At 45.4% G+C, this 25,048-nt stretch overlaps 1 protein-coding gene across 1 annotated transcript in view; it reads right to left on the bottom strand.

The window, feature by feature from the left end:
• Window positions 1-25,048, bottom strand: part of LOC142764755 (uncharacterized) — an 81,112-nt gene that overhangs the window by 50,006 nt on the left and 6,058 nt on the right. The window contains exons 3-7 of the mRNA XM_075865278.1: window positions 21,957-22,012; window positions 16,296-16,344; window positions 15,827-15,894; window positions 13,789-13,913; window positions 11,989-12,051 (exon numbers count right to left, since the gene is read on the bottom strand). Of these exons, the coding sequence (XP_075721393.1) occupies window positions 11,989-12,051; window positions 13,789-13,913; window positions 15,827-15,894; window positions 16,296-16,344; window positions 21,957-21,981 (330 nt within the window). The 5' untranslated portion in view covers window positions 21,982-22,012. The remainder of the gene's footprint in view (window positions 1-11,988; window positions 12,052-13,788; window positions 13,914-15,826; window positions 15,895-16,295; window positions 16,345-21,956; window positions 22,013-25,048) is intronic.

A 25,048-nucleotide genomic window follows, 5' to 3' on the forward strand; every position in this document is an offset into this window, starting at 1 on the left:
ACAGACGGACAGATAGATGTGCGGACGTACGCCTGGACGGACGCGAGGACTGATGGATGAACGGGAGAATAGATACACGGACGGACAGACCAATGAACGCATGGACGAACACATGGACGCTTCGCCCCCTCATCGTCATTCTCTCCGTGGATATGCAGTGGCTATTTATTGCATGGCATAATAATTTTATGACTGTGGTGTCTGTCTCTTTTCATCTATGAGTATGTTGCACAAAAATTGTCATAATAGATTATGTTTGCAGAAGACGTGTTACTTTTTGCTCGACTGCCACGGCTCGCATGCAATTTATGTAGTCTCAAACTATGTGTCTGCCATTTCCCCACTTCATGTAGGTAGTAGTGGGTAGTGGATTTTGTAGTGGGTTCTTGAAATGCAAAAATACAATTGTGTGGTTTGCACTGCGTATCAAAAGAGCCAGCTATGACTACAAATATATTACATATTACCTTGCAATAACTTCGCAAAAGTGTTACGGGCGGCAAATGCTAGGTCACGTCGAGCGGATCGGACGCGGTCAGTTCAGTTCGGACTGGCACGGTAGATGGGCGTGTTTTTTAGCGCTCCCGATCGACTGCGCAGATAAGTGGCTTTGAATCATTCAAGCTTGCTTTTATAATTATTAAGGCAGAAGTTTGAACCTTTGTAGCACTTCTTACAATGTACGGCTGTTTCGGGGGTCAGTCACCAGGTATTTACTTGTTTACGTGTGGGAGTGGGTTTTGTTTGTTTGTGTTTTTTTCTCTTGCCAGCCCGTGGGGGAGATGCGCGTATACCGAACATGCAATTATTGTAGTAGAGCTTAGTCATTACTTTTTTCGTAGGGCAAGGTTTGTCGTACGTCGTGTTTTGGCATTATCGAGTGGGAGAAATCATAGGGACAACTTGTGTCAAAAAGAAATGGTTGAAAAAGCTGTAAATGTTCAGGTTGCGGGGTGGACTTGAAAATGGACGCAAGTGCAGACGCGAATAGACAGGAGTCTGACGCCAAATGCAGGCCACGTGAGGTCGAGGGAAAAAAATGGAGGAAATGTTGCTCAGAGTGAACTGCTGATGAGAATCACCAAGTTGGAGACTTCGTTGGTGACAGAGCAAGAAAAAAAGAGGGCTATTGGAGAAGAGTTGAGGTCCACCGAAAAGGCACTAGCGAAGGTGAACAAAGGAGCGACTGACGGAGAGAACAGTACGGCACTGGCAATCAGAACGGCGGAGAAGAAAGAGCAAGCAAGTTCGGGAAAAAGATGTTCAGCCGGTTCTATGGTCGCAAGACCCAGCTTTAGCGAAGTAGCGGTGGGGTTACGAGGTGACAAAGCAGCCGGTTTCACAAGTGCAAGTAACCCCCAGGTGCAGGATTCTCCAGCTGAAAAGTCACAGCACGTGATAATCGCCAGGGACTCGAATATAATTCGATATCCAGAAGCAATCAAAAAGAGGGTGAAGATGACAAAAGGGTTGTAGTAGGGACGTTCCCAGGGCGCCAACTGGAAGCAATCATGAGGCAAGCGAGTGCAAAATTCAAAACTACAGCTGATAGACGAAAACTTGTGACGATTTCAGGCGGTTTAAAGGATGTCCTAAATAAAGATAGGGCAGGAATAGCGACCTCACTGGCGAAAAGGGTCGATGACATACGCACCACTTCTCCTCAGGAACAGGTACTAATATGCACGATACCGGAGGAACCTATGCGTGGATGGCAACTTGCAAAGAGTGGTTGTCAACGCAGACCAAGATGGCAGGTGAGTTGAGATAAAGGCTTTGGGGTGATGGAAATAAAATGAGAGGTGGATAGGTGGGGTGGTTTTCAACGAGACAGAATTCACTTCGGTGAGAGGCTAGGTCATGTGGTTGGTTGGCGACTTGCAGTACGCGCACTAGCTTTTCATTTGGGGAGGGGTGGGGGGTGGGGCAAGTGGGCTCTTTGAGGTCCAGGATAGTTAGTAACGAGGAAAACAACCAGAGGGACTCTCTGACAGGTGGTATAGAAAAATACGATTCCAAAGTGACACCAATATTCAAGACACGTAGAGTCCGGGACAGAAATCAACGTAGCCACGAGGGCTGAGTCAATTCAGACGTAGGGTACATTAACATGCAGGGTGGCAGGAATAGGCTGAAGTGGGAAGAGATAGTAGAACAGCTAAGAAAGCAGAGGCTGATGGTATATGGTTTTGTATAAACACATTTCAAAAACATGGAACAACCTCATAACAATCCAGACTACGCGTGGGAATATTATAATAGAACAGAAGGCAGCAGAAAAGGGGGTGGTATTGGGGCATTCGTTGATAAATGTACAGGCTGGCAAAGGGTCTAGCCGGAGTTCAAGAAACATTTATGGCTAAAAGAGAAAGTGGCAAGTGACACTTCTTGGTTTAGTGTACTTGTGGACGGGAGCAAAAGCCAGAGAGGAAAACCAGGCAATGGTAGAGTGTATATTAGGGTTTCGCAGATATATTATTATTAGGGTTTTGCAGATATGGCCCTGAAAAGGTAAAAGATAATAGAAGACGCAACACACAACTCACGCACTGTTAAAATATATAAAAAAGAAGCTTGCTTCAATTATTAAAACTTGGTTACAATATAATGCGCACAACCGCTCAATACCGCACGTCGCACAACGCACAGCCACTCAAGTCACGAATAATTCGCAGACTCGTCTTCGTTCGCTGTTCTCGCTCCGTCTGTGCGTCTTCCCGAGCCTTTTCGCTCTACTCTCTCGACTACAGGTTCGACCACACATACGCGCACGCTGACACAAACACGCACACACAACACAAACACTCATGCACTAATGCTTCCACTAAGTCAGAGGGTGAGGTCTTTCGCTTCGCCATTCGGAGAAGCAGTGTCGAACGTCCTGCAGGCCACGAATGTGCAAAGTCTCATGTTTCCCCATCTTGCATCCGAAGCCGCAAAGTGCAATAAAGCGAGGCTGCCGCATTTGTCCCGACCCGACGCCCGCAGCACTGGGAGGCTCGCCGATCACGGCTGCCCATGAACAAGAGAAAGGTCCCGTCAAGTGGCCAACGGATACTCGCACGACATAACACCCGCTCAAAGAAGAAATTAAGCAAAACTTGGAAGATGTGAAGCAGCCGCGTACACACTTGCCGGGACCACTCCAGCTCCAAAAGGCAACCGGCGAGGAGAAAGCAAGACGACCACGAACAAGAAGCTCAAGGACAAATTGTACCAGCAACAGCAGCAGCACCACCACCATCAGCAACAACAAGCAGCGGCAGAAGCCACAACAGTAGCAACAACACCAGCAAAAGCGGCAGCACCACCACCAAAAATACAGGATTAGCTGGGCAGCAGCAGCCTCGCAACCTCCTCTACAGCAAGCGCAAGCAACACAGACACAGCTTCCATGACTCGAGCAAGGGCTATAGTTTATTCGTGTAAGGTTGAAGGATTTAGAAAGAAAAAACTGGCAAACTAAAAGCCAACAAAGGCAGCACTGACAACCATAAGAAAAACCCACTTAATCTTCCTTTGCAGAACAGCAGCAGCAACAGCAACAAAGCGCATCATTAATAAATGGTGACAATGTGGTGACGATAGCGATTGTGAAAGAAGCCGTAAAAGGAATAGTTACCTCCATCTTCCAACAGGTCATGGGCCCGGTAGACAGAAAACTCGACGTGTCGGAAAGAAAAATTTAAACGCAACAGATAGAGCTCACGAAGACGTTGAGAAAGCCTACCAATGGTAGCCATATAAGAGAAAAATCAGATAAGGCATACAACAGGCCGAGCTTATTTATTATGACACGAGAAGCTACTGACAAATCGTGAGCGACAAAAAAAAACCACGGAAGAGTGCGATATATGGCAGTCGAACTGCCAGGGATTCCGACAGAAAAAAGAACAGCTATCACAGCTGGTGGCCATGCAGCCAAAACCACTTGCGTGACAGCTGTCCAAGAAGTTGTAATAAGGCCAAGCATGCAGAGATACGAGACTCATGGTCAAGTTGTGAATAATAACCGCGAAAGGAGAGTAGCGACATTAGTCCACAAATGAATAACTGCAATACAGCATAAACCAATCGAAGGAATCAAAATCTCAGATATCATTACAGAAATTCAATATAGAGAAGAAAAAGAAATGTATTGTCATCCTCAACATTTATAGCTCACCTCTAGAAAGAAAGATAACCTTCGACAAACTTTTCGAAGATACAGCCAAACTGGCGAAGCAGAACACGCTCGTAGTGGTGGGAGACTTTAATGCAAAAGACCCAAGCTGGGGATATCTAACTCAGGATTTCAAAGGCAAAAACATAGCACAGCAATTATAAACTACGAGTATGACACTCCTGACTGATCCGGCAATGCCAAAAAGACTAGAAGACAGTAACTCCAGATACATGACTCCGGATCTAACGACGCGCAGAAATTGTCAAGCGGTGGAATGGCAGAACACTAAAAAATCTAGGCAGTGACATAGTATGCACCACTATACACGCAGACCAGATGCGTAAACTGATTGGCGCTGCCAAAATGAATAGTGTGCACGTGATCAGAAAATCATTGTAACAAACATCGCCTGCCTCAGATATAGCAAACTTGAGTGATTGATGTGACGAAATAAGCCGTCAAAAATAAAGGTACAGTAAAGAAATAACGCGATCAAGCAATGCCCCTCAGGTATACTCACACCTACTACATCTTTAGGAAGCAAGTAGAAGCTTTACGAAAAGATGGAAAAGACAGAAACGTAACCGTCAATTTAAAAAAATTAGAGATATCACGCCGCACGCAGAAGAGTACGCCAATACACTAGCTGCAACTGATTGGGACAATTTCTGTGATTCACGCAACAACGGAACGCTGAGTACGGCCAAAACATAAGACATAATGAAAGCCATGATAGACCCCACGAAGAAAAAAGTGAAAGCAGTAAATCCGTCGAAAGATTGCTGCACTTATACCCTGGTACAAAAGAGTACCTTGCTCAAGCCATGTATAAAATTGCTTCGGGGAAGATGAACCGACGCCTTCATATCAAAGAAAGTATGAAGGATCGCCGCACCCTCATTCATACAAGCCTTTTACGGACACTCAGACAAAAGCAGCCATATTTAGTAACAAGAACACAGCCGCGGGTGCAGTTAAAATCACCAGTGTTACGATCAGGAACCTAAATGACGAATCCGTTGAAGCTCTCATAAAATACATAAACGAACATTGGCTTGCCGAAACTGTTCTACATCATACGATTGTAGTCATGGTGCCTAAACCAAAAAAAAAAAACTTGCCATTGAGAACATGAGACCTATCTCACTCACTTCCTGCTTAGAAAAATCTTTCAAAAATGGTCAACACCAGGCTCGTCAGTCATCTCGATAACAACAATCTCATGCCCGACACCATGTTTGGCTTTTGCCCACACCTTTCAGCGCAAGTTGTTCTACTACATTTAAAAAAACAAGCATTATTGGAGATACCTAAGGTGTGGGAAAACGTCATTATGGCAGTTGAGATGAAAAGAGCCTTTGATAACATCAGTTACAAAGCAATACTAGAAGGTCTGGACAAAGTTAACTGTGGAGAACAAGTGTTCGAATACATGAAAATTTTTCTTGGTCACAGGACTGAAAAATCAAGATGGGAGATAACGAAGCCCACATCATTCGACCTCCAAACAAAGAAACGCCCCAAGAAGTGGTCATTTTACTGAAACATTTAAACATCGCCGTGACAGGCTTTGATGGAAAACACAAATATATTGCCGGTGAGCAACATGCGATATATGCAGCCGATATCACATTATAGACAACCGCAGGAAGATTAGCAGAGAACGAAGATAGGTTACAACAGGCAGCAAGCACCATAGAAAAGTACGCAAGGATACGGGATCTTCAGTGCTCAGCCGAAAAGTCAGAGCTCATTGGCTTCACGAAGAGAAAAGCACAGAGCATAGACCCGATTCTGAAGCAGGAAGTCAGGCTTTGAGGAAATATCATTCCAAGAAATTATACCGTACGAATACTAGAAATGTAGCTTCAAGATAGTCAGAAATGTCTGCACACACTAAATCAACTCAAAACATTGGTACAGCTGATCTCACGCATTATCTCGCAACTAACAAACAATCGTAAAGGCACGAAAGAACAAGCTACCCTAAGAGTGTTGAAAAGCCTCGCCATCAGTTGCGCTACATACTCACTTTCATATCACATTATGAACAGAGAGAGAAAAAGCAAACCAAATCATCAGATTGGCCCACAAAACAGCCCTAAAATTACCGCGGATTACTTCAAACATAAGCTACAGGTGCTTGGTTTTCATAACAGAATTGAATAATTATCCGAGGCCCAGCTACTAGCGCGAGAAAATCGCCTTCTCTGGGCGCCAACTGGCAGAACAGTCCTAAGAAAACTAGGGCGCGATACATTAATACAGGAAGGCAGAGAAACTGAAGAGGTCCCGAGTGAACTTAAGAATGGTACACCGCATCGCCAATACCAAGCAACATGGATTCCACTCTGCATGCTTGGAGAAAAAAGGCAAGGGCTGGCTACATTAACAAGAGAGAGAGAGAGAAGAAATGTAGGAAAGGTAGCGAGGCTAACTAGCCTATGCGTCCAGTTTGCTACCCTACATATGGGGAGGAGGAGAGGGGAGTAGAAAAAAGAGAGAAGGATAGACACATGTCACATCACACACACAATACCGAGTTTCACAGGCGCTCCCTCAATGAAGTTGCTGTCAAGTATCTGAGGAGGGCTCATGTGGCTTTCTGTGCTGATGTGCTGCGCGACCAGGCTCCTAAGATCTTTGCTTCATTAAATAGACGGTCATCGAGTCTATCCAAGGCACACTGGAGGGTCGGCGACCTTCATCAAATTGGGCACAGTGGCACAAGAGGTGTTCAATAGTCTCTATACAGTTGCAGCTTTCACACATGGATGAATCTGCTATGCCAATGCGATGGCTGAATGACCTAGTAAACGCTACCCCAGTCCACAGCCGGCACAGCATTGTAGCGCCACATCCAGAAACAACTGCCATCTTGGATGGCAGTTGTTTCTGGAGTGATGACTTAAGATTCTTAGGATGATGATTGGAGTCAAGTGGAGAGTTCCAGTGCGCAAGCGTGGTATTATGCACGATGTGACAAAGTTCTCTAGCTGCGTCAACTCTTGACAAGGGCACTAACAGTGTGGGCTCCATCGTGGGCACATCGGGCAGCGTCGTCGGCGAGGTGGTTACCACTGATTCCACAATGGCTGGGCAACCATCGAAAAACAATGTCGTGTCCTTGATCAGTGGCGCGATGACAAATTTCATTATTACGATGCACCATCTGGTGGTAGTTTCCACGTCGTAGACTTCGCACGCAATGAATGGCTGCCTTGGAGTCGCAGAAAATGGCCTATCTACTAGGGGATTCTTGCGTAACAAACTCCACAGCGGCTTGAAGAGCGGCGACCTTGGATCCCGTAGATGTCGTGACGTGTGATGTCTTGAATTTGATGGTTATTGATCGAGATTGTATGACAAAGGCACCTGTTGAACTTCCAGAGACTAAACCATCCATGTAAACATGAATTCGATTAGCATACGACAAATGCAAAAGGTCCAGTAAAATCTGCTTGAGGGCTGCAGACGACAGGCTTGCCTTTTTAGATATTCCCGGCACTTCAAGGTACACAGTGGGTCTTTTCGTGTGCCACTCGCCTGCAACCAGTGGTATAGTTGCAGGCGAGAATCTTCACGAGATGGAATTCTGGTTAGCTGCAACAACTTTGGAAAATGCTGCCTTTGGTCTTTCTAGTGGCAAGCTAGCAAGGTGGTGGTTAGACACTCTGGATATGTCACAGTGTTATGGTTGAGGACGTTCGTCTCTATGTTTGTTTATAGCGGACGAGAAAGGATTAACATGAGCAATTTAAGCGAACAAAAGAAGCTTTATATTGTACAATAGAGAAGGAAGTGGCAGGAGGAAATAAAACTATATATATCCAACCCTATACGCCAAGCATCACGCAACATGCACGAGAGTCAGACCACCATTAATCTGCGCAGAGTACGCGGCTACGCAGACTCAGTGTCCTGCTCGTATAGTTCTCGGTTCGTAAGAAGAAACCGGGTCCCCGTCGTCCCGACATGATGCGGTCGTCGACGTGCGCGAGGGCAAAGGTGGCACGGCTGGAATGGCTGATGGCACACGGATGCGCTACCGTGTGCAGCGCCGTTGAGTCGGACGTCGCGGCTAACCCAGCAGTCAGCGTCGCAACTCCTGAGGTCCAAGATCAGGCCACGGCTCACGAGGACCACACCCGGTAGGCCTCGCCCACGAACCTGCTCCCAGTCACTGCACCCAGGCAGGAGCCGTTCAGCAGGCCCCGTCCTTGGACCTTGTACAGGCCGACCGACTTGACCTCGAACAGACACACCGGAGCTCGACCTCGCCCACACGTGCGGGTCCCACGTCTGGCTTAGGAACGCTGCCAGGAACTCGTCCTCTCGAGCGGCGCACCGCTTTCTCTGCCTTCGTGGCCTCAACCCTCGAGCTCTCTTTTCCGCACGTTCCTTCTTCTTCTCCTCTTCTTTTTCATTCTCTCTTGTCGCCTTCGTGCCACCTGCCCTGCGCTCGTCTTCTTCAGTTTTGGTTTGACGTTCCTCGGCGTCTTTAAGTCTTTTTTTCCACAAATCGTACCTAGCACACAGTGCTTTTGTGTCCTTTCCTTACAGACGGATATGTGTCCGGAGTGTGTCGACAGTTATATATGTCGTGATCGGATGGTGTTTAGCAATACCCATTGTTGCTAATGTATTAGCGCACCGAGGTAGCCCCAAGCATGTGCGGAGGACTTGGCCTTGAATTTTTAGCAGGACCCTGGTGTTAGTTTTTCCGGCGTTTGAAAGCACGGGCGTGCTATACCGGAAATATCCCAAGAAGAGCGCTCTGTACAGCTGAAGCATAGATGACACTGATGTGCCCCACGTTTCACCAGCGAGAAATCTCATCACGTGTGTTATAAAGCTGAGCCTCTTCAAGTGCGAGATGGGAGCGCTCCACGAGAGATCTCTATCGATAATGACGCCCAGGAATCGGTGACGTCTCGTATACGGAAGGTTCACGTTGTCGATGGAAACCGGATAATATATCATGGGCTTGCGGTTAAAAGGGTCTAAGGCGCACTTCTCGGTGGAAATTGTGAGGCCTCAAGCATGAAGGTACGTCAACGTTATTCTCGCTGCTTTCTGGAGCCGTGCGCGTACACTGCTGAAGCCCAGATACACATATGACACTGCTGAAGCCCAGATACACATATCATCAGCGTATGTAGAGAGATTGACTGATCGAGGTAGATTTTGTACAAGGCCAATGATCGTAAGGTTAAACAGCGTAGGGCTGAGAACCCCGTCTTGTGGAACGCCACGAGCGGTGTAATGATCAACGGTGCAGCCTTCCGCAATAAGCACAAAGAAGGATCTCCTCTGTAGGTAGCTCCAAATCCATCGAAATATTTCTCCACCTATTCCGATGTTAGTCAAGACATCTACGATGGCATCGTGCGTTACGTGGTCGTATGCACCTTTCACGTGTCGGAACATGCTACAACCAGTCATGGAACGATGGTGTCGTTCCAGCAAGGTGGAAATCCAGCCACTTGGTACCAATCCTCCAACCTGGGAAGTCGCCGCTTGATCTGGCATCATATCGACCCATTTCACTATCCAGCTGCGTGGGAAAATATTCGAAAGAATGGTTCTGACACGCCTAGAGTGGTACCTTGAACGCTATAATATATACCCAGAGGCCATGGCTGGTTTTCGAAGAGGCTGCTCTTCTATCGATAATGTCATCGACCTCGTAACCTCTGTGCAACATCAGAAATACATTAACAAAATGACAAGATTTTTAACCTGGCTAGATTCACTGACGCCGCGCCTTGTAAGGAGAGCAGTGAGTGTAGTCACCGACCGTAGAGGGAACATTGCAGCCTGCACTTCAATAGACCAGGCCCCGACAACGCAAACAGAAGAGGTCGCCATAACACTCGCAATAAAATAAAAATGGACGTGCAACGCTCCATTACCAATCATAACGATTACCAAGAAGCTTGCAGAAACTATTTAAAGGGCAAAATTGGAGCACAGGCACTTCGGATGTTGGTTCGGACAGGATAGGACCCCACATTGAAATACGTACATACTGTCAATCGGGCACCGGGGCACGAGGGCGTGACAGGAAACCTGCATGCGGACGAGGTGGCTCGAGGCTTTACAAATCACCGAGCCACTCAAGATAATGCAATAGCGGGCCTTACAACAATTTTTAAGTACTACGGGGAAAGTAGGCAGCTCTATCCATGTCTACATAGCAAGCTCAGCGCGGTGGAGGTGACAGTGCTAATATATACAGAGAAACTCTTACACAAATCTGCCACTCTTTACTTGATCTACCCCACGGCGTACTGAGACATAAGCCCGCGATGTGGAGCCACCCCAACGCTCTTTCATATGACGTGGAAGTGTGCAGAGCATGACGAAGAACACATCAATGGTATATAAAAAAATGGGAGGCACTGCTGCATAGCCCCGCCCTTATGGATCAGCTGCGACTGATCCACAGAGCGGGGCGGATGGCTCGTGCCAGTGGGGCCTTAGAATAGGGGCACCACCCTGCCGGACAGACTAAGCTCCCCACCCTGAATATTCCTCGAGGCACTGGAGTTGTAGCCTAATTATGTACATAATAAGGTTTTGCACTACAACTACTATTACTGTTACGGGAGTAATTAGCCCAAAGTACACATATAACACCAGAAGTCGTGACACTGAAGTAAGTTCCGAAACGGTTACTGCAATATTTTGTGTTAGAAAGGTACCTTCACAATAACCAATTGATTGATTGATTGATTGATTGATTGATTGATTGATTGATTGATTGATTGATTGATTGATATGTAGGGTTTAACGTCCCAAAACCGTCCTATGAGTATAGAAGACGCCGTAGTGGAGGGCTCGGGAAGTTTTGACCACCTGTGGTTCTTCAACGCTCACCAAAATCTGAGCACACGGGTCTACAACATTTCCGCCTCCATCGGAAATGCAGCTGCTGCAGCCGGGATTCCATCCCGTGAACTGCTCCACAATAACTGAAGAGTGGAAAGTGTCACGTTTATTTTCAAGGCATTACTGGCTGAAACGTGCCGGGCTGGGCTTGGCCAATACCTTTAGGGCCCGAGCTGGGTGCGAGCCGTATAAAAAACACTGGGCTGCGCTCGGGTGGGCCGGTGCATGACGTTTTTGGGCCGGGCCAGGTTCTGGATTGAAAAATCGGCCCATGCAGTGCTTTGTCACCAAATAATACACATGATAAATAAATGAATGAACATAGGCGCGAACGGACGGAAGAGCTTGAGTAAGGACTAGTTCGAACATATTGTAGGTAAACGCAGGGCTGTTACACTGTGGTTTGCCGGTTTGCATTTATACAGCGCGCTTTGCCTACCGTTCAGCGTGGTTTGCCTACAGTGCCTTCTTCTGTATATGTCACCTTTTTCCCTCTTCTGTCCTTTTCGGTTTTTCGTTTCAATAAACTCAGTTGTAAGATGCGCTTTTTATGTGTAGTCCAATGTGTTTCCTGTTCTCAGCCTGTCAGTGCTGCCTGTATACGTATACGAAAGAACACACATGCGGATGGGCGAACACATGCACGGAAGAACAAAGAAGCAGACGAACGGCGTGTACTTTTTTTTGCATATGTGTAGCCGGCGTTGTGATACGAGTGTGCACGTCGCTACATTGATGGACGCTGGACAAGCCTAGTCCCACGGAACTTCGCCCAAAAAACACTGTACTATCACTTAATCAATCTCTTTTATGCGCAGAAAATTTTCTCTCCTTTTCACTGTGTGTTATACGGCGAACTCATCAGACTACAGTAAGCTACTATTTGGTATCAATTTTTCCCTTTAGAGTCAACAAAGTTAAGCACTCACCATCCCAAGGATATCGAAGAACCACCTGGTAGCCAGAATATCCGCCCAGATCCATCTGTGTTCCTTTTAACGGACAAGGCAAGGAGAAAAAGTCATGTTCAATAGAAGCTTTTGTTAGTTTTAATTAGTCTGTGAATGGTTAACAGCTTTTATCCCATCCGATAACGCCACACCATTTACTACGCTACGGTATTACAATTCTGCGTTTGGCGCAGTGCACAATCTGATAACTTTCACCTGGGTGAGTTTCTTCGTGTGTGTCTTAACGTTGCGATGATGATATTGCCTAACTTAAGTCTAGCAGACGCACGGTTGAATTTAGAGGTGTTGCTTGCCTCGCACTTACAGCAGTCTATAGACAGCTTTGCTTCTCGCCATAAATCGTAATCGGACGAGTTTCAGGCGATTTGGCTTCTACGATCACTTTTAAGTCTGCAGCTTTAAACTTACTACGTGTGTTACTGCCACATCGCCGCATGTCGAACAAACGTTGATGGTCCCTCTTCAGCTCACCTGTCACGCCATGAATTTACCGTGCAATTTCAGAGGTGCACTGCCTGAGGAAGTTCTGTGACCCACCACGCACGACAGAAACATTGCTGATAGAACTGCTCTGCAAAGCTCAATTCCACGCTCGCTAGAAGTTTGCGATGACGGTGTGTGGCAGTTTCTCCTTATGTTCTCTTGCCAGGAAACTGAAGACAACATATGGCAACATGTGGCTCCCACGCTGCAGTTGCTGATGGCTGATTTGCTCTGTTGCTGATTTGTTTTAATGGTGCTTGATGAAAGTGTCATTTGTCTTTCATATGCATGCTTGATGTAGCAAGAACAAGAAGCTTTGTGAGCACGCTTATAATACTCAGAGTCATGAATATTTAACGGATCTAACTGTTGAATATTAATAACTAATGACTACTGTTTTCTTTACTCGGAATTTTTACTTAATGACCACTCCAACTTTAGAAGAAATTGCTTGTATAATTGTTATATGGTGGCTGCTTATACTCATTTCTCGACAAAATGTATTTTTCGTTGTCACCTTAGTTAATTTTTTCAGGACGTGTAATATTTTTTTATTTGCCAAGGCTAAACCTGCTTCTTACTGTTTGAGTTTATGTTTTTTTTTGCTTCACTATGCGTGAAAACAATACCTGTACATTCTTTTCTGTTTCACTTTTTTAGCACGCTAATTTTGCCAGTAACTGATTGAGGTTCATACTCAGTAGTGCCAATGGAGTCCCCTCGATGAATGAAAAACTTAATGTTGTGGTTGTTTTTTATTACGGTTACGTTTTCAGACGCGTTTGAGACCCGCAATGTGTTGCGTAGAAAACTGTGTTTTTATTACGCTACGCATGTCCTGACAAAGGCCGCACCACCGTGGTGTTTTGGCGGCTAAGCCATTCGGTTGCTGACCCGGAGGTCACGGGATTGAATCATGGCTGCGGCGGCTGCGATTTCTGTGGAAGCGAAAATGGTGTAGGCCTTAAAGATCCCAAGGCGCTCGAAATTTTGGGAGCCCTCTACTACAGCATCTCTCATAACCATATGGTAATTTTGGGATGTTCAACCCCACATATGAATCAGTCAATCTAGACGCTGACTAATCCTATGGCTGAAGCGTTAAAATAATGCGTGCGAAAATATGCGTCATGTAGAAAAATGCCTTCTTACAGTTCGATGATTGCGTGGTACCTTCTACAGCGTTCTATTCACTTCTTTTTTTTTCAAGGTTTGAGCGCTTTTTCTGCGCATTGAGAGGTATATTCATGCACCATCCCATTACCATTATCCCACCTTGGATGGTTTCGTCTTCGTGAGGTTCAAGTGGGTACGAAGCTCCTCTTCGAGAGCTGTAGCATTTTGCGTGACGTAGTTCAATATTGGCACTCCACGGCGAATTTTTGCTGAGTCGTTTGCCCCTGGGGAAATGTGCCAGAACTTATTGATGAAGAACGCTACACAGACTTTCTTTTCAGCTTTTCTACCCACCAACCAAGTTTATTCCCTCAAAGATCTTCCAAATAAAGTAATAAGTTACCTTACAGTAATCAATGATCCTATGAACGTGCCACTGTTTCAAGGTCGTGCAATTAAAATAAACTATAAACTGTAGTGAATCATTTTATCAAAGCGCTAAATTCTTCAGTAGTATGACCTTGAATTGATCATTAGAACGAAAGTAAATGGCCAATGGTAGTGTTTTTATTTGCCAGCGAAATTCTCGAACACTTAAACTTCTGTGTGGTCACGTATTTTTATGTAATGTAAGTAATTTAGCCCCGTTAACACGATGAACGCTCTACAAGCATGTCATTTTAAAGGGTAATTTGCGTAGCGCAATAAATGGGCTTAGGTTCACAAAAATATATTTACACTGCATTGTCGTTAAATATGCCAGTAAGAGTTTTATAAAATAATGCATACCGTCGCTCTGTTTTATTTTCCAGTTGAAACTATCGTAGCAGAATATCAGTGTGGTATGAAAGATTTGTTTTTGTGTGCCTTTTAACTTGCTATCTTCCGCCTCTGGCTCCCCTATGGCCAACGGCAAATAATTCATATTTACCGACAATAGAATATGCCAGAAAATCCATGAAAACCTACGACGTCATGATCCACTTGTGCACCTACGTCGAGGAGACATACCCCTTTAATTTCAATCAGCATGTTTGCTGTTTCTAAGGCACGTTCTCGAGGTCAGAGTGCATTGTTACTGCGGTGTTGATATTATGAAAGGCTTCTTCACTAAAACGAGAAGACAGAGCGAAATTATATACTTTTGTAGCTGAAAGATTAGTCGAAAGACAAGGGGGGGGGGGAGGTGTGAGTACAACCCCACCTAGAGGATCGCCAGAAACTTTGGACTTCGATGGCAACCTCGCCCTGTGGCACAGATAATATTTTATCCCGTTCTCAGAGGCACCATCTGCCGCTGCTTCCCATCTCGAGTTTTTCGACCTTGCTGGGGTGTGACTAAACGGTATTGGGTCAAAATCTAAACTTGGCCGAATATTTTTCTCTGTGATAGTGATTACACATCACCAGGGTTGATGTGAGAGAGCAAGTAGGACTTTTTCTAGTTAGAGAGCGTTGAACCGTACACTTTCAGTAGCAGGGCTGTTTCGGGAGAGCGTAATTCTGAGGACTGTGAAGAAACCATCATCATTAGAAATCGGCACATTTTCTTCTTCTCCGTCTTCATGTTTATCTCCATCTTGTGCTTACCTCACAGAACAGGTACACTGATTTTTCCGGTACATAATTCTAATAACTTTAACGGCCGATAGAGCGACTAGAGAGAGATAAAAATAAAAAAAGAAAGGGGAGAACGAAACCAAGAAATTCTTCGGGCTGAAAACTTCTTCCTGAGGCCTAATGTGAATTCTCGTACCCACGACTCGAGTGCTAGCATCATAACCACTCGGCTACTCAGCCACGACAACATAGCATCACAAAGCGTTGTGTGGTAAAGTATATCGAGGGGGTGGGAAGGGCAAGTGGGGCTTAGGAGAAGGGAAAGAAGGAACGGGGAAAGTAAAGCTTGAAATTCGAAGAAATGGAGAAAGAAAGAGATATTAAGAGAAGGGATAGGAAGATAATCAAGGAAAGAGAACGAGGTAACGAAGAAAGGAAAAGGTGCGAGAAAAAAGCCAAGCTCATGCGTTCTCCCATTTTTTTTCGTTTTGAATGGTGGAGTACGTTGTTTCAATTTCGGTTCTACATATCTGCAATCACCTGTATCTACATATCAAGCGTAAGAGGATGTAATGACTAAGCCTTCTTTTCCCAATTTTTTTCGTTTACCCCTTTGCATTTTACGCTCAATACTTACGTTGTTCAAACAAATGTGTCATGATTGCTTTCAAGGCATCCACTAGAGACATAGTTACGTAGGTTTCTCTGAAAGCAAAAAAATTTGTTTTAGGTAACGTATCAGCTTTTTTTCGTTAGCGTCAATTGCATACCCCATGAAACACCACACATCTAAAGCGTAATTAGAGGCCTTGTACATGACTGTGTTTTCAAACATGCTTAACTTACTGCAAAGTCTCTTTGTCTCGAACAGAAAAATATCCTGCCTGTAGCAAGTTATCCTTTCATCCACTTTTCTTACTTCCGTTTACATTACAATTACCCTTATAACATCCCTCATATTTTCTCTGACATTACTGTCTGTTCGTTCCCTACATTAGTAAGATCCAGTTGTCACGAAAAGCTTATCCCAAGACAAAGTGATAAGTTTCACAGGCGGGCGCTTTTCTACATCTTCGACAAGAGCCAACAGGCACAAATGTACGTACTTGAAGGCGGGGTACTGTAGAATACCGGCCACGTAAAGGAGCGGGATGACTGAAAAGCAAACATTACTGATTCGACTACAGCAGCTCCAGACATAAATTACATGAGAAATTATCAGTAAACGAAGCATCATCATGTTGTCATTCATTGAGCGCAACTTGACGATCCCTCAGAACACTTGCACAAGGACACATGCTTCTAGTCAAGAAGCAGACACTACTCGTAGGCGATGTGCGTGGTTCCTAAGTGGAAGCGTGAGCGAGTGAGCGAGCGTTTCGCGGGATCATTAAGTCGCGCTTATGTAGTTACGATATCATAATTTACCAACTAGTACTACAACAAGATTTATTAGGTCCTGCACCGCAATAATCAGAGTACGCGACTAGTAGGTTATTCTACCGTGCTCTTGCCATATTTTACCGTGCTCTTGCCTTTGCGACATGCAAGATATTGCAAAACAGAATGGCCTCATCACACGTAAATTGTCATCCTGCTGACTGAAGCTGTGTGGACTTATGCGATCATTCAGTTTGGATCCACTTGCCCTTTTTAGTGGGTGGAATGCTCTCGTTTAGTACAGTGCTGAATGATTACATTACTCGGGCCAGGACCGAACAAAATAGTGTCTGCACATGATCCATGCCACATATGTGATCGTCTTAATAGTAGAGCAATTCAACCTTATTTCACACGCACGAATGCTTTCCGCCACTCCTTTTTCTCAGACCCAATAGATATGTGGAATAGTTTACCCAATGCGGTTGTGCAACAAACAACATCAGTGAATTTGGAAAATGCATTGAATGGTTTTCTTTGTGGCGATGCGTGCTAAATTATGTTGTCAACATCTATTCGTTGATTTTTATGTGTGTAGTCACTGTGTTTGTTTTTTTATTTTTTTATTGTTGGTTATTCATCTCGTATTTATATGTGCTTTTGAATTTTCCTTTTTTTCTGCGAGCATTATGTACTTTGTGACACCCTCCCTGTAATGACCCCAATCACGGGGTTTACAGTATAAATAAATATAGTACTAATAATAATAATAATAATAATAATAATATATCTCTTTTTTGTTTGTGTGGTTTTTTTTACTTTTACGTGAAGTGCTCTACACGTCAAAATTTTGGCCCACTGAAGCACCTTCGCACTCACACAGTTCGGTAGTATCTAAACGAATCGGACTACACGCAAAGCCACCCAAGACGACATCGTCAAAAGATTGTACGGTTCACTGCTACTGAGCTGAAACGAAGCATCAAAAGAACATTGTGAGCATGTGACTGCACCTGAGCCTAACAAAAAAAAACATGTAGTTGCTTGCACAAGCACAGTACCAGATGAAATACTGTATCAGGAGCGCAGCACTTTATTCAATATTTAAATGTATGCACCTGAATGGTACAAACAAAGAGACCTTTTTCGAGCAATCTCACAACCCCACGCAGGCGCGTGGAGCACTCAGATAAAAGCACAAAACGAAAACAACATACCGCAGTTTGTTGAATAGGTTCTGAACGCACCTGCATGTATATCTACGCATCAACTGTGAAAGGAAGAACGTCGTCAGTGTGGGTATCACTGGACGGGTGTACATCGAACGTAAAAGATGAGTGGCATGCGAGTTGTTGCGTACCAATACATGTGATCAAAAGATGCTATGCGAGGAATGTGAGCTACGAATGTGAGGCATGTGAGTTATTATGCGAAGAACTGCTTATAAAGCGCGACAGACTCTAATACTATTGCGGCTTGATTGCCGAGAACTGTTACAGGTATAGAATTTTGTAACTTTTTATAGACAAGCCATGCGCTGTAAAAAGGAAAAGTAAACATATTTTTAAACGTGCATAAGTACAAAAAGATGGAACTAGAATTCAAGCGTGACATAGATTACTGTGATAGTTTGCGGTCTCTTATAGGATGCTTAGATGTCTTTGTGGGTCATGTTTGCAGGTAGTATATTGCGCTTAGAGTGAGACCACTATTGAATTTCTTGTCGGCACACTCAAATATTGTTCAATGAGGAATAATGATGTCACATCAACGCTCGGCGAAGAAAAAAAAATGCCGCCATATCCACGAAGTGAATGATGATGAGTGGGCGAAGCTCTGGAGGTAAAACTGGTAAACCATGAATCCTCCGTACATTTTGCCCACTCGATTTTATTGCAACGCTCCCCCTAGCGTACGTCGCCGCACTATATCGAACGATGACACGCGCCATATGTGGCATCATTCCTATTTTATAACACCTCGCATCTTTCATAAACAACTACACGTACCGCCGTCTAGTTTATAACATCTTGCATCTTTTGGACGGACGGATGGACGGACGGATGGACGGATGGATGGATGGACGGACGAACGGACGGACGGACGGACGGACGGACGGACGGACGGACGGACGGACGGACGGACGGACGGATGGACGGATGGATGGATGGATGGACGGACGGACGGACGGACGGGTGGACGGATGGATGGATGGACGGATGGATGGATGGACGGACGGACGGACGGATGGACGGACGGACGGACGGACGGACGGGCGGATGGATGGATGGATGGATGGATGGATGGATGGATGGATGGACGGATGGATGGATGGATGGATGGATGGATGGATGGATGGATGGATGGATGGATGGATGGATGGATGGATGGATGGATGGACGGATGGACGGATAGATATGGCTGTACCCTTTAGATCGGGCGGTGGCTAGCGTAATACTTAGAACTGAACGAGAGGTGGCTACATACAGGGGACGCACAGCCCATGCCTTAAGGAGCTTCGCTCCTAAAAAAACTTGGCCACTCTAAATGAGTTCCAGCTGCGAAAGGCGCGATGTCCTGCCCACATCACATTGCATCGGTTTGTGAACACCTCTTTCTCACTTCAAACAAGGATTTTAGATGCGGAGCATCTAATACTCGAGGCTTGTAGTGCGGCGCCGTCCGCAAGCTTCCTCCTCCTTCTTCCACCATCTGTGCATTCCTTCCTCCTCTACACACCGCGCGCGCTTCACTCCTCCACCATCTGTGCACCCTTCCTCCTCTACACACCGCGTGCGCTTCTCCTCTTCACGAACATTCGCTAGCTGTATAATGTAGCGCGCATGCACCGTCACGCTTCGAAAAGATCGGCAGCTGACGCGCGCGTATGCGCCGTCGCGCTTCGAGAACATCGGCAGCTGACGCGCGCGCATGCGCCGTTGCGCTTCTCCCCCTTCTCGAACATTCGACAGCTGACAGTGCATGCGCCGTCGCGCTGTATATATACTCAAGGTCGGTGCTCGCTCGCTCAGTTGCCGCTCGTCGGTTGGTTTGTACGGCGCATCGACGTCCGAGGTCGCAATGATCGACGTCCCTTCGACCAGCGCCGGCCAAAGTGGCATCTAAAAGCCATCGTGCTCAAAGTACGTCGCAATAAATAAACACCGCCCTTTCGCATACGTGTCGTACGTGTTCACTCATTTAACACCCCTCCTACAACCACGTTAACCAATTTAGCCAGCGACCCAAGTAAGTCGCAATTTAACACCCCATTTCACAACCACGTTAACCAATTTAGCCATCGACCCAAGTAAGTCGCACTTTAACACCCCGTTAACCAATTATATGCTCCGCTTCCTCCTCAGTGTTCCCCCGAGGGAAGCTGCGGGCATTTTTTTTTCAAACGACCTTCCCCGCAAAAAACTTGGAATACTGCAGTTACTCTATGCATACGTTCTGCACAGTCTGAAAGGAAGTCGGGAAACGATACGATGTTAGGGTTGTGTTTTCCTCAACATAAGCTTAGTAACATTTATTCCGTGGAACGCAAAAGGTCGCAAGAGTCTGCAGTGGGCAGAGAGAAGTACTATGAGAGACATGCCGATTGTTCTTTCAATTGTTCTGCAAGAGTTGCTAAACAAACTCCTCCTATAATCACATATATGAGAATGCGTTGGTATGACTGGTTGATGTATCAACACGCGCCTCAGAGGGCACTAAATTCACTGAATGAAGCCATCTGATCGAACCTCGCATTTCCAGTCATGCAAATTTATTTTCACCTTGAAATGTCTGGTAATCTTGCACAGTCTTGCATGCCCACGGAGAACCCTAACCAGACCACGCGAGAAGTCTCGGAAACGTATCATAAAGGCACCGTACCTTGTTTATATCAAATAATATTTGCTCTCATTAAAACGTAAAAAACTTCACTTCATTAGGCCCCTGTGAACACGTGCCTCGGTTGTTAGTCATTTTACACCTCTTTGTCACATGCATGCTGCGCCCCCATTTTCGTTTGCATGTTCGTTAACATGGGCGATAACCTTTCACTCATGAGTGAGCGTTTTGATGTGCGTATTTCTTTCCTGCTCGTTTTTTTCTTTTAGACTTTATTACAACCTGCAGTTGTAGTGCGAAGGCAGGTGTTTAGATCCATATTCTGCGAGCGGCGCGCAGTGGTCTATTCAATATATTTTGTTTTATGAAATTGCGCTTATTTCTAAGCCACTCTTTAAATATACCAGAACTGTACATTTTACTCGTAAAGAGCATCAAAGGACATTGATTCCCATTGCATCCGTGAATTTATGAATGGTGCCTGCACTTTCTAGGCAACTCAGTTGTACTGTTTCCATGTATGCTCAAGGCGGACTGACGCTAAAGGATAATAATAATTAACTCACGCTCCTGAGCCGCTCAGCTGATTGAACAGGATGACAAGCGCAATACGTATACAGGCCAGTGTCCCCAAATGCTGAAGTTTGTAAGTTAATCACGCGATAATATATCACACCTTGCCGAGAAGCGCTGGGGCAAAAGAAGAGTTGAGGCGTGAGGCCCGCGGGCTCGTCGCAGCGGCTGCTGCGGCATACCAACTATGCTCATAAGCACTTGCACGCCCATTGGCTGCACTAGTGGACTTGAAAAAAAAAGCCTATTGCGGAGACAGAATGAAATACCGAAAATATTTTGCACTTTTCAACAGACAAATGAAAATGGCTTTCGAAAGGCAAGAATAACAACCTCCACACCGGCTAGCGCACTACGAATTTCTCGAAGAGCAGTTCTACATAAGAATGTTGTTCCAGAAATTAACTGGTCAATAGGCTTTCAACTACTCTGCACCCTCGGATTTTTCTATAAAAAGCAAAACATTATTTCCTTGACCAGAGTTTACAACAATGATAGTGTAGATTCTTTTTCTTTCTCCAACAGCCTTTGAGGGTCGATGTGCTAACTAAAGTACCCTTTATAATTCACGGTTGCCTTGGTTATCGAATCACTTGACCCACAACACAGGAAGCTCGATAACTGGGATTGGCTGATTGAAAAGTTGTTTGATGTTAGACGAGTTTACATGAAAAGATTGGCCCTTCTGGACAGTCTACAAATACACCACAACCTCGCGCCCGTTTCATTAATATTTATCGTTCATTTATACGGAAAAACAGTATTCCTACAGAAAGCAAACGGTGATCCATGAGGTGCAGTCCTCTATTCGTTGTTCTGCATTCCCAAAAATCTGTTTAATATAGTTGTTTTTATTGAAGACATCGCTTCTAACAGACCTTTTCGCAAGACCAGAAGAATAAATCAACGCTGTGAGATTACGTTGCTAAAGTTACAAGCTTTTTACTGGGGTATGTCATGGAAGGTATACTTACACATGTAGTCCTTGATGAAGTGCATTGCGTAAGCAAAGTTGCTTGGTTCGGGTTTGCTGCACAGTTATACAAGAAAACGTTTTAGATGATGCTACTATATAAAAAGCTGGGCGTACGTGCACCGACACCACACACTACTCGATTCTCTACCATTTCGCCTCTCTCAGAACACGACAACCGCAGCCGGTGTCGAACTAGCGACCATCGTGTTAGCAGTCAAGCACCGTCCCCACGACGGACAAAAGCGAAACAATTAATCGCTCGAGATGCTTAAACTTTACTTTGAAAACACAAGTTAATTTCACCATTATAGGTATAAATGAAGAAATCAAGTTCGAAGTTTGATTCCTAAATGTCGAGAAACAGAGTGACGTACCTTGAAATTCCTCTTTCTAACACAGGTGAAATAGGAGCCCATAACCGGGCCAGCGCTAATCCTCTCTCCGCTTTCCTACGTGCAGTCAAACTATCATCTCTCAATCTCTTTCCACTAAAGTATCTTACGGCAGCAGTTTCTTTAGGAACACAAGGTCTGGAAGTCCTTGTATATGTGCATGATCTATGAGTACATTTAGCATGGCCGTCTGAATGGCATACTGAGTTGTCACGAATTGTTGGAACCGTCGAGGAACGCCTTTCTCATTTTTTCATGACGCATGAAATGTCCCATGGGGATTTCCTTCGGTTCAGTCAAAAACAGCAAAGAAATGAGTGTTAAAAAAGTTCTTCATTAAAAACACAGGTAAGCTACTTTTGAAGACTTTTCTACCACCATCATTCATTTCGGTCCGCGACTGAGCGAAATCCCCCTTAAATCTTGTCCGTTTATCAATTACTGCAGAAGGCGCGAAGGTGGGGAGTGCTTCATAATCACACCAAAAAGAGATGTAAAAATCACAGCATATTCAGGAAGTGAATGACGATAAGAGGGGCGAAGAGTGCGTCCGTGTGCCCGTACATCCGTGCTTCCGCGCGGACGGTCGGACAGAAGCACGCACGGACGGAGGGAAGCACGACCGGGTGGACAGAACCACGGAAGCACAGACGGATGGACACAAGCATGGACAAAACTACGTGCAGACACAAGGATGGACGTATCGACAGACTCAAGGATGGATGTACGGAAGCAAGGACGAACGCAGAAGGAAGCATTGACTTAGACAGGCGGACTCATGCACGACGCATGGACGGGTGAACGGATGGTCAAAAGCACGGACGGATGGATGGGCAGACATATGAGCCGAAGCATGGACCGAGAGACAGACAGACAGACAGACAGACAGACAGACAGACAGACAGACAGACAGACAGACAGACAGACAGACAGACAGACAGGCAGGCAGGCAGGCAGGCAGACAGACAGGCACGCAGGCAGGCAGGCAGGCAGACAGACAGACTCACGAACGGACAGATGCACGGACGAACGAACGGGTGGAAGCACAAACAGTTGAACGCACCGGCACACAGATGGACGGATGTAAGTATGGGTAAAAATGGATGGACAGATGCACAGACGTACGATCAGAAGCACGTAAAGAAGCACGGGTGGATGGACAGACAGGTGAATGGACGGACGGATGCTTCCCACAATTGTCATCATTCCCTACGAGAATATGCTGTGAAAACCACTAATGCCATCCAGATATAATATTTCCAAGGACACATAACACCATCTATTGTGCAAGTCAAGACTATAGGTGGCTACATACAACTACTACAGAGGAGGAAGCGATCGGCCCACGGCCTAAGGAGCTTCTTCCCTACAGGGTCTGTAGATCTACAATTCCCTCTAGGGTAAATACATTTGATTACGCTTGAAGGCGCAACTAGAGCGTTGCGTTTAAGGGGCCAGACAGATGGCGATGAGCTCTTCTGGCACCTTACGTGCCTTGGCATCTATAGTTGTATTATGCAGTCTTGCTGGCCATCCCCATTAACGAAGGGGAACAGCCCATGTATTTTGACAGGATAGCGTTTAAGAGCTCGTTTCGCAGAAAGTGCGAAGTCAGCGTCGACGTCGTTGGTTGTGAACAATAAATGACCGTTGTCCGTAAGCGAAAACTGAAGGTAGATGCAAACAAAACAAGTCTTCGGTTCGATTAGGAAAGACATCGAGGACCTCTAAGTAGCAAGCAGGCGTTCTACAACGGAGCAACTTCCAAGCTTAAATGTTATAAGTGGACAAAGAGTGTTGTTAACGCGCGTATTATTGCGCGGCAGAAGCGTTGAATCACACTAGACGTGCAAACACGTGAACTATGCAACGATTGGTTGGTTTGCAAGCCCACCAACTAGAAAGCACATAAACATAGCTAATCACCGTAACTAAAAACAGTATCTACAACGTGTCCAGCTATATAAGTGCGCCTGTCATCTTATGTATGTCCTCAATTTGTCGTCGCTCTCTCTGGCTTTCCTCATCTCTCTTTCTCTCTCTACACCTTTATTCCTGTTCTTTTAATCATTCCCCACCCCCATCTCTTGTGGGCTACTGCTGAGGTGTCGCACCCTGATGCAGACCATTGCGGGGCTCACTTTTCTTTTCTTTTCCTTCTTGTAAACTTAAACATTCCCCCCCCCTCATCTTAGGTACGCGTAGTGGGTACAACGTGAACTGACAAGAAAAAGAATTATGTCATATTGGGCATTTCAAAACTGTACATGCTATAGGCATTCTTCGATATTTTGGTGGCACGCAGAGGTACCTTTTCTTGCAGCCAGGGTGAGGTGTCTACTAACAAATGAAGCTAGGCTAGCGATTGAGCTGGCGATGCGATAGGGTCCAATTACGCTATTGCATTTTACTGTTAGAGACTAAGCTCAAGTGTCCTCTTTTTTGTTGCTGTAGTTTTCTGCTTTTCGTTAGCCTTGTTTGCCGCTGCTAGCAAATATAATGGTTATACTCGTCTCGATAATCATCAGCATAACTACACCCACTGCCAGTGAAAGGCTCCTACAATGTTCCGCCAATCGACAAGGTTCCGTGCTTTTTGCTACGGTGTCATACCTGCAAACCTCATATTCTCATTTTCCCACCTGATTTCCAGTGTCTGCTTTCCCCTCACGCGTTTGCTATCTCTCAAATCCAGCCA

The sequence above is a fragment of the Rhipicephalus microplus genome, chromosome 6, assembly GCF_043290135.1.
Source record: "Rhipicephalus microplus isolate Deutch F79 chromosome 6, USDA_Rmic, whole genome shotgun sequence".
Lineage (NCBI taxonomy): Eukaryota > Metazoa > Arthropoda > Arachnida > Ixodida > Ixodidae > Rhipicephalus > Rhipicephalus microplus.